This window comes from Triticum urartu, chromosome 5A, assembly GCF_056163025.1.
Source record: "Triticum urartu cultivar PI428250 chromosome 5A, HENAU_Tu73, whole genome shotgun sequence".
Classification (NCBI taxonomy): Eukaryota; Viridiplantae; Streptophyta; class Magnoliopsida; order Poales; family Poaceae; genus Triticum; species Triticum urartu.
Genome location: NC_141877.1, coordinates 36,400,349 through 36,409,866, shown reverse-complemented (window position 1 = coordinate 36,409,866; position 9,518 = coordinate 36,400,349). Strand labels below are relative to the sequence as shown.

At 50.2% G+C, this 9,518-nt stretch overlaps 2 protein-coding genes across 2 annotated transcripts; one reads left to right on the top strand and one right to left on the bottom strand.

Annotated features, from left to right (window-relative positions):
- Positions 1 to 359: 359 nt before the first annotated feature.
- LOC147967786 (uncharacterized) lies at positions 360 to 1,049 on the bottom strand. Its single transcript, XM_087523252.1, has one exon. The coding sequence runs from the start codon at positions 1,047 to 1,049 to the stop codon at positions 360 to 362; it is 690 nt and encodes a 229-aa protein (XP_087379378.1).
- Positions 1,050 to 2,334: 1,285 nt separating this feature from the next.
- On the top strand, positions 2,335 to 5,235 carry LOC125507651 (pyruvate dehydrogenase E1 component subunit beta-3, chloroplastic). Its single transcript, XM_048672164.2, has 4 exons — positions 2,335 to 2,586; positions 2,683 to 2,771; positions 2,860 to 2,894; positions 4,066 to 5,235. Exons 1-4 carry the CDS (start codon positions 2,508 to 2,510, stop codon positions 5,036 to 5,038), a joined length of 1,176 nt encoding a protein of 391 aa, XP_048528121.1. The 5' UTR covers positions 2,335 to 2,507; the 3' UTR covers positions 5,039 to 5,235.
- Positions 5,236 to 9,518: the final 4,283 nt, after the last annotated feature.

Here is a 9,518-nt window from a genome sequence, read left to right as displayed (position 1 = left end):
TTCCTGGGTGACACATAAACAGGGGGCAACGGAGGGACCCCCGATGGATTCGGGAGCGCCACCATAGCATTGTTTTCTCCGCCTTTCCATGGGACGCTGCTCGGCAGAGGACGCCACAGCCACCAACAAAGTGTTATCCTGTGATGATCTCTTGAAGTTTGATTTTACTCCAGTAGGGCCAGGTTGCTGCTTCGGGTCTACACCATCTTCCTCCTTGTCCTGCTGAAACTATGCCGCAGCTCCTCCTCTACCCCCACCTCTTGATTGACCTGATGTACCACCATTACTATGCCCTCTCCCCCCTCTGAAAAAACCTCTCCCAGAAGGCTGCGAGTACGTGACAGTCCTGCGCTTTGCGATCATCCAAGAGCCCCACTTCTTGTCCTCTTCTTTCCAAACCCCCTGCCACATTCCTCATGACTGTGCCCCATGATTCCACACACCTTGCAGAAAAACGGAATCTTCTCGTACTTCACCACAAGCATCCGGGTTCCTTCTCCTGCCACAGTCAATGGGGTGAAACGAGTCAAGAGTTTTGCAGTAAGAACCCTAGCTCTAACCCTCACAAAGTCCCCCTCGTAGTAGAGCGTTGGTCTCATCTGAACCTCCCTGACTTTCCCTATTCTTCGGGCAAGCTGATCCACCACCGGTTCATGGCGGTAAACTTCTGGGATCTTATGGATCTGTGCCCAGACATACAATCCATCTAGCACCACCGATTCTGGATCCGCCTTACCATCATAGTCCTCGATCACCACCGCCAATCCTCTGAACAACCATGGCCCTCTATGAACTACCTTCTTCCAATCCCCTAGGCAGAAGAACTTGAAGATGAATAAGTTTTCTCCAGCTTCTCTGAATTCCGGAGTCTGAGCCAAGCCCCATAGGAAGTTCATATTATCTGAGAAGGTTGTCGGACTGAAGGTCCGATTTGTGTTAACCCTAGCAATTGCCATCCACCCCGCCTTCTCATTGAAAGACTTCGCCTCCTCTGCCTCGATCACGACGTCGTCAAGTTCCTCATCCATCAGTTCCATGTTCTTGAGCATCTCCTCCAGATCTATCTCTTCTTCCGCCCAGGCGCTGTTGCAGAGCTCAAAGCCACCATGGCGAAAGAAACCGACAGTCCTTCCCAACTTGAGCCCTCTCCCTACACCCTCGGGATCCCCCGATTCGGTATTCAATTTCCAAGACGGAGATCTCCCGCCGGCGGAGGAGTCGCCAGCGGAGTCGCCTAAACCCTAATCGAGAGGGTAAATCGTTCCTCCCCGCAACTCGTAGCCCATCCCAAGTGATTGTTGCGAGGCTGGCGAAGGAGTGCTCGTCAACAAGTGCTCCTAGCTGACGTTCTCGTGCGTCAAAACGAGCAGCTTCCGCTGAAGGGTTAGCGCAAAACGGGCCGGCCCATTCCCACGAACGAACCTAAAAGAGAAATGCTACGAAAAAATGCAGCGTTCGATGGACTCGAACCCGCGACCCATCGCGACATAGCAACTTTGTTCGCCACTGCACCAGCGACTGATTAAATTACAACACTCAAAGATATGTATTATGCATAGAGGTAGATTCGTCTTTTAATCATTCCTTCAAGAAATAAATAATGTTTTCTCAAAAAAAAAATAAACGTGATTTTTACAAAAAGTGTAAATAATTATTGACCATGGATGAAAATCCAAACATTTGTTGAATTTTTATAAGTTTCGAATATTCGTTGAATTTTTTGTGAATGTACGCCGAACAATTTTTAACTACACACTGTAAATTTTTGTGATATAATGCACAAATTTTAAATATATATTGAAATTTTTTGTAATATACGTTGAACAATTTTTAACTATACATTGAACAACTTTTTTATATACACTAAACAAATATTAAATTCATATTGAACATTTTGTGATATACGCTGAACAATTTTGAAATTTTGATTTTTTTAAAAAATTGAACACAATTTTAAATCCATGAACAATTTTTAAAATCAGGAACAAAATTTGGAATTCGAACCATTTTCTTGAAAACAAAGTATAAAAGTTAAACGAAAAAGGTTAAAATGAAAGTAAAGAGACAGAAAAAGGAAACAAAAGGTAAAAAAAGAAACAGAAAAAAGGAAAAAACTAGCAAAATAAAAAAAACCTGGTTCAGGGAACCTACTAGAAGGTTCCCAAAACCAGGTCTCGCTCGAAGTGGGCCGCCCCGTGCGCCTCGTTCGCTCGCTTCGCTTCGCTTCAGCGAAGCAGCGACGAACGGACGCACACGGGCGTCATATAGGATCTGCCCTCGTCAACTAGTTGGACATCTCCCACCCTTGCATACACCAAGTCCATAGACCGCGTGTCCTGCATCGCGCCGGACAGGTGGCCCCTCCGGTATTCCCGGGCCGATAAACCCCCGCCTACGCCGCCGCGACCAGCGTCGTCGCCTCGTGCCCTCCGCCTCACCCACCTCGCCTGAATCGGCGCCACACCGTGTACGTTCGCCGCGTCCGCACCACCACGAGCGCGAGACCGATGGCCGTCGCCCCGTCGCCGCAAGCCACGGCGGCCGCCGCCGCCCTCTCCAGGCACAGATCCGCCGCCGTCCCACCAGGTACGCACGCGCCGAGTCCCCTCGACCTCAATCTCTCCTCTGCTCGCGCGCGCTCTACGATTATGCGAAGCCACTGACGAATTTGACCTTGCGCAGTGCCGAGGAGCGTGCGGGTGGCCACCGCGGCGAGGAGGCCGGGCTGGACGCGGGCGAGGGCCGGGCTGGTGGCCCGCGCCGTTGTTGCAGTTACTTTCCTCTGTGATTTTAACTCCCATTGCTTGCTGTGATGCGTCGCGCGTACTGATTGATTGGTCTGCTTTTGTGCCTTTGCAGGCCAAGGGTGAGCTTGCGAGCTCCGATACGGGCGGGTGAGTTGTGTGCCATCATCTAGTCGTTTTTGTTCACAGTAGCAAGGGTGTGATTGGTCTTGGGAAAGAGAAAAACGTATGAACTGGTTCTAATTGGACAAACAGTTCAGCTTAATTTAGATGTTCCCTACACCAGATATCGATTACTCCCTTCATATGAATAGGTTGCTTGATTTGTGTAGTTGTAATAGGTGCCTGCGCCTTGTTTAATTGACAGAAGATTTGTGGCTTTATATAGATGTGAATGCGATGACTGCTATATAGGGAGGGTGGCCTGTTCCTTGCAAACTTCTGTCCTTTCCAGTGTGTGTAGTTGAATTTATATCATGTTTTATGACTCAGCTTATCTGACCCTAAGGAATCCATGTTCCAATTACACTTGATTTTGACTCATCAAACTGTTTGAAGTTTTTATATATTCAATGTTTTGAAAATTCAAAACACTGTTTGTGACCACTTAGACCTTACTTGGTTTTGCAACATGTGGTTACCTTGTCTTCATACTAGCCGTATGTGAAGAATCAAAGCTAATATAATAAAAATTGTACAAACTTAGGCACAAGAGCTAATGTTAGTAAGTAATACGCGCGAATATGCAAATATGAAGTTATCTGCTTAAAAATTTGCTGTCATCCATTTGTGAGTTGAGAACAAGGTTTAACTTGCTTGGGTTTAAAATTGAAGATGGATGTAGAAATTTGTTGCAAACAACTTCTTGATACTTCTCTGAAGCCGTCAGTTCTGGCTTGTAACTAGCAAAAAGGAGGCAGATTATTATCCATTTAAATCCATACACATGCCCCATCAGTTGGTGGGGGAAAGTTGGACGCTATATGTTGCAGATGCAAGTAATATAAACTCTGAATCCATCAAATTACCTGCTTTCGAATTGACTAAATAACTGTCTCACCTTCCTCGGGTAAACTACCCAGTCTTCCCACATTATCTGCAGTGAATCTACTATAGTTAGTGTAAGTTCCATTACAAGATGGTAAGTGTTATACTGCTTGAATAATTAAATGAATGAATGCTGCAGTTCTGTTAGCTATATGCAGATATGACATATACATGTTGAATTTAGCAGTGAAGGATGAGTTTGCACTTATTATACCATACCTATCATTCTGCCTGTCGGAAAATGCCTGACCGATTATCCTTTCGTTCTCTTTAGTCATGAGGTTTTGATGTTTGAGGCCCTTCGTGAAGCCATGATAGAGGAGATGACTTTGGATCCAACAGTGTGCATGATTGGTGAGGATGTCGGTGACTATGGAGGTTCATACAAGGTATCCAAAGGCTTGTCTGAGATGTTTGGAGACCTCCGCGTCCTTGATACCCCTATTGCTGAGAACTCTTTTACTGGTATGGGAATCGGAGCAGCAATGAAGGGGCTCAGGCCAGTTGTTGAAGGGATGAACATGGGTTTCCTTCTCCTTGCCTACAACCAAATCTCAAACAACTGCGGTATGCTTCCTTATACCTCGGGCGGCCAGTTCAAAATCCCAATTGTGATCCGAGGCCCTGGCGGTGTTGGTCGTCAGCTTGGTGCGGAGCACTCGCAGCGCCTTGAGTCCTACTTCCAGTCTATCCCGGGCATTCAAATGGTCGCTTGCTCTACCCCTTACAATGCGAAGGGCCTTCTGAAGGCTGCCATAAGGAGCGATAACCCTGTGGTGCTGTTCGAGCATGTCCTTCTGTACAACCTGAAGGAGAAGATCCCCGATGAGGAATACATCTGCTCCCTGGAGGAGGCCGAGATGGTGCGTCCAGGCTCGCAGCTGACCATCCTGACATACTCCCGCATGAGGTACCACGTGATGCAGGCCGTCAAGACGTTGGTGAACAAGGGGTACGACCCGGAGGTGATCGACATCAGGTCGCTGAAGCCGTTCGACCTGCACACCATAGGGAACTCCATCAAGAAGACCCACCGCGTGCTGATCGTGGAGGAGTGCATGCGGACAGGCGGCATCGGCGCCAGCCTGAGGTCGGCCATCATCGACAACTTCTGGGACGAGCTGGATGCTCGCCCCGTGTGCCTGTCGTCGCAGGACGTGCCGACCCCGTACGCCGCGACCCTGGAGGACGCGACCGTTGTGCAGCCCGCGCAGATCGTGGCCGCGGTGGAGGAGATCTGCCAATAGTAACGCTGTCATGAGTTACATGTTTCGAGGATTCAGAAGCAGCGTGCGTGTCCAGTTTGCTTTGTCGTGTAATTAGTGTGTTTCGCCATCCCGTGGACGTTGTATCATACTTGGAAGACTGAAGTGTATCCTTAGCTGTTGTTTCTTGGTCCATCTGCCCATTCTATGTAAGCTGTGATGCTCCTGGGTTTTGATCATCCTTCTGCTTGGTCGGTGGAGGATGTGTGCTGCTGTTATTCATTTATTTACTACGTACCATCATAGTAATATTTGTTTTACTGATTCCACTCTGGAATCACATACTCCCTCCGTCCCAAAATATAAGAACGTTTTTAACACTAGCATAGTATCAAAAACGTTCTTATATTCTGGGACAGAGGGAGTAGAAGCTAACAGTGTGTTGATGCCATTTGGCACTTACGGAGTATTTACCATGTACTGTATGTATGATGAGTCCTTGTTCTTGTGAAGCGATGGTGGCTGGCTCCGTTGGATGGATGAGCACTGCATAGCTCAGCGATGTTAGACGCCACTTTTTTTTTAGAAAAAGGAGGATGACCCCCGGCCTCTGCATATACAGCATCATATGCCGTTATTCCTATCCAAAATGATGAAGGGGTGCTAGCTGGGCCACTACCCAAACCACTCATCTAAGTCTAACATCAAAAGCCGGAAGCCGAAACTCATTCGAAAGCCTCAGCCGAGCCACATACCGGGTCTGGGGCACAATCCGGTCAGACGCACTTGTGTGTTGTCGCCGCCATCTTCCACAGGTCTTCAGATCATATTGAGGCTTCTACCTTGTCTGGCCACTCTGCCATCGACGTCACCATGACGTCAGACAGCAACCTCCTCCTGCGTGAGCCCATCTCCGCACGTCGGACGCCGAGTCTCCACAGCGCCATGCTATCGATCTCCACCGCCATCAAAGTGTGGGATGAAACACCGCTCCACCATCCCTTCAGCCAGCACTTGCTCCAAGACGATGCCCTCAGAAGGGAAAGCGATAGAACGCCATCATCATCCGATTCGGAAGACCCAAATCTGGGGTTTCCCCCTGAGCACCCCCAACCTGATGGCGCAGACTGCCAACGATGCCTCGACCATCGGCAGTAGCTCCACCAGACGAGCGTCGCCTACGTCGCCGCAGCCTCCAAGATGAAGCTGACCAGAATGCATGTGTCGACACCGAACCGCCGCCATTTCCACCGCCACTTGAGCAGCCCCCAAGCAACGCCTTCAGGAAGGAGCATGCTACCGTGGTATCATCGTCGCTTGGAACGGGGGGTCTGATGTTGACGCCACTTGCCATGCGTGTATGATGAGTTCCTAACAAGTGGTGGCTGGCAATGTTGGATGAGCGCTGCATAGTAGTAGATGCAGCCAGGATTCATACCCATCTCGTGCGTGTGCGCGCATCCTGGAGCAGCCAGTCAGCTGTCCCCAAGAGGACAAGAGGTCAGAAGTTCACACGCTCCAAACAGAGCTGAGTTGCTTGCTCACAACTAGTTAGTCCGTTGTTCTCTTGTGGTTTGGCCGCAGCTGCAGCTGCACCAGAAGCAGAGCAGAGCGAGAGAGTGAGCAGCTGTAGAGTAGGGGCGAGGAGCAGGCAAGGGTGGATTTGCAAATCTGGGAGAGGTGCAATGCCATCGTTTCCATTTTCCACCCCAGTGGCTCACTGGCCAGGCCGGACAAGATATCGTGGCACAGGGCGGGAAACGTACCCTCACTCACCGGCCTAGGCCTGTAAAGTAAAGCAGCAGCCAGGCCACGCAATGGCACGACGGGGGGCGCGGCGTCCTTGCAATTTCCCAGAGTAGGAGCTCCCCGTCGTGGGCTGCTTCGCCATATGTGGGCATGGTTCCAGGATGTTCGCCCACGGGTCCTTCACTGGTCACCTCAGGTCGACCGCTGTAGACGGACGGACGGACGGACGCACGCACGCGGCGACAAATCAAACAGCGTATGGTAGTACTGCAGTATCAGGCAGCCGAGGTCGTGGCGAGATTATTCACCGCACGACCGCCGAATAAACAACGCGACCGCCTCTGCCCTCCGCGCGTATCCACTAGGCCGGCCACTGGCAGGCAGGCTGGACAAAACAGCGTATAGTATGGCGTGTCGGAACTCGGAACAAGACCGTCGTTGCGTGATTATAATTAATTAGCCAGCGTACGCATGCGTGCAGGGTGTTTTGGTTTGGCGCCCGCCGTATGTTGTTGCGCGCAGTACGGTCGACGCTGCAGGGAATCTCTACTTCTGTAGCATATACAGTAGCACACACGCTGCTGTCCCTGGGCGACTAGTCGGCTCTTGATGACAAATTAGTCGGCAGGCGGCACGGGGGGATCGAGCGCCGCGCCACGGCCCGGGGAGGCCATGTCGTCACGCTTCAGCAGCACCCAGGCGGCCAAACATGCATGCATTCCCCTTGGAGGTCAAGTGCTATGAGCCTGGATGTTGCAGATACTCACCAGGTTCATACATTCCTCACTCCTCAGCGTATGTATGTATGTATGTATGTATGTATGTATGTATGTATGTATGTATGTGTGTGTGTGTGTGTGTGTATGTTGTCGTCTGTGATTGCCTGCATGCCTGGAGCTAGCACACATGACTACATACTAAATCTTATCCGGTAGTACCCCAACATCACGGTGGAGGTGTCTACATTGGTATCTAGACAAATCTAACACAAGTAGTATGAATTGGAGGGAGTATTATCAATCCTAAGTTTCTCCTCTACTTTGACGCCATAGTTAGGCCTTAAAAACAACTTTGAGAAGAGCAAAGTGATGATCATGAGGTATCCGATTGAAGAGCAGCAACTGATTGCGAGCAATCTCAATTGCAAGTTGTTTTCGTTCTCGGTCACCTATCCAGGGATGTCGATTGGCGACAATAGGGGCGTGTTTAGTTGCCTGCATTTGGCCCAATCAGACCCGCACGGAAAGAATCCGACCTGTTTGATAGCATGTATACACTGTTCGGCCTGCATCGCACGAAGTTTAAAGCATCTCCTAGCCAGGCCCAACAGCTACGCCCGAATCGACGGTTTCTGGAGAGCCAGGCTCGACCGAAGTAGGGGAGGGGGACGCGGCGCTGAGCTCGTGCGACCATGGAGATGCCGCGAGCTCGCCTGCGTGTCCTAAAAATCGGCGGGAGGATTTCGGCTCACCTCCCGCCGATTCGGTTGCCCCTATTTAGCCCCCTCCCCTCACCGCCCAAAGTCCCGCCACCCTTCTCCCCCCCTTTTAAGCTTTCCCGCCAACGCACATCGGCACCGACGAGCAGGTAAGATGCACTCCTTCACCGGCAGGCGATCCACAATGGCGGCGACTCCTGTCCTCAACTTCTCCGACCGTTCCCGCGTCCACCTCGAGCTGTAGCCATGGCCTTTGTGAGTTCAATCACCCTCTTCTCTCTGTTCATTGTAGTTAGATCTGAGAGCATGTGGTCGTAGGGTTTGATGTGCAAGCATGTGGTAGCTAGGGTTGATTCGTGCAGTTCGTGTGCTATGCTTACTACCAATGCGGTAGATTGTGATGTTGTGGTAGCTATTGATGGTGGATTTGTAGTATGGTAGAGTAGTGTGATAGTGATGAACACAATGTATTCATAGATAGTTGTCATGTATAGTCCTCCTTTCATAGATCGTACCGTACTGTGTGTGCTATGCTTACTGTCAATGCGTGCTACGATTGTAGGACATGACCATGCAGACCCATGATCTTAGTCAGGCCCTTGTCCTGTCCAACAGCCAGTATGGTGCGTCCTATGTCGAGGACTCCCATCCCCCTCGATGAGCAGATGCCTCCTGATTCACATGTGTTCGAGGTATCAGTTGATGGTTCTCTTTTTGTGCCAGTTGTGCTCATTGACCCAACTACTGTTGTCCCTGCACCGATGGCAACCACAAAGGCAAAGAAGGATGCTAGGGGGAAGAATATGAAGTGGCAGCCGTTCATGTCCATGTTCATGCTGAACAAGATGTTTGAGGTCATCTCTAGTGGGGTTAGGACTGACAAGGCCTTCAAGAAGGTGCACTCGAACACCGTTGTGAAGCAGATGTTTGAGATATGTGGCCAGGAGGTGACTGCCAGCCAGGTGTACAACCACCTCAGGAAGTGAAGAGGTCGATGGATCCAAGTGTTCAAGGTCAGAGACCTTAGTAGTGTCTCATGGGATCAAAACACTTCCTCGATCGTTCTGGAGGCAGAGCACTACACCGGCCATGTCGCGGTTAGCTCACCGCCCCCTTGTTTTTCACACTAACTACCATTGCCTACTCGCAACTAACAACGCTTGTGCTTCTTTCTAAGGACCATCCCAAAGACGCTGAGTTGCTTAACACACCCATCCAGAATTACAACCAAATGCAACACATCTTCTCCTTCGGGCTGGCAACCGGCAAGCGTTCCATGGGCTCCAGTGAGCCTCTCGATTCTCCCATGCCGGAGTTCCCAGCCAGCCTGAATGT

What these genes read in the sequence shown, in the direction of transcription:
- LOC125507651 (XM_048672164.2), top strand. Translation starts at nt 2,508, where the DNA reads ATGGCCGTCGCCCCGTCGCCGCAAGCCACGGCGGCCGCCGCCGCCCTC. An exon ending in TGGCCCGCGCCGTTGTTGCA is followed by an intron (nt 2,772 to 2,859) that starts GTTACTTTCCTC and finishes GTGCCTTTGCAG; the next exon opens with GCCAAGGGTGAGCTTGCGAG. An exon ending in GCGAGCTCCGATACGGGCGG is followed by an intron (nt 2,895 to 4,065) that starts GTGAGTTGTGTG and finishes CGTTCTCTTTAG; the next exon opens with TCATGAGGTTTTGATGTTTG.
- LOC147967786 (XM_087523252.1), bottom strand. Translation starts at nt 1,049, where the DNA reads ATGCTCAAGAACATGGAACTGATGGATGAGGAACTTGACGACGTCGTG.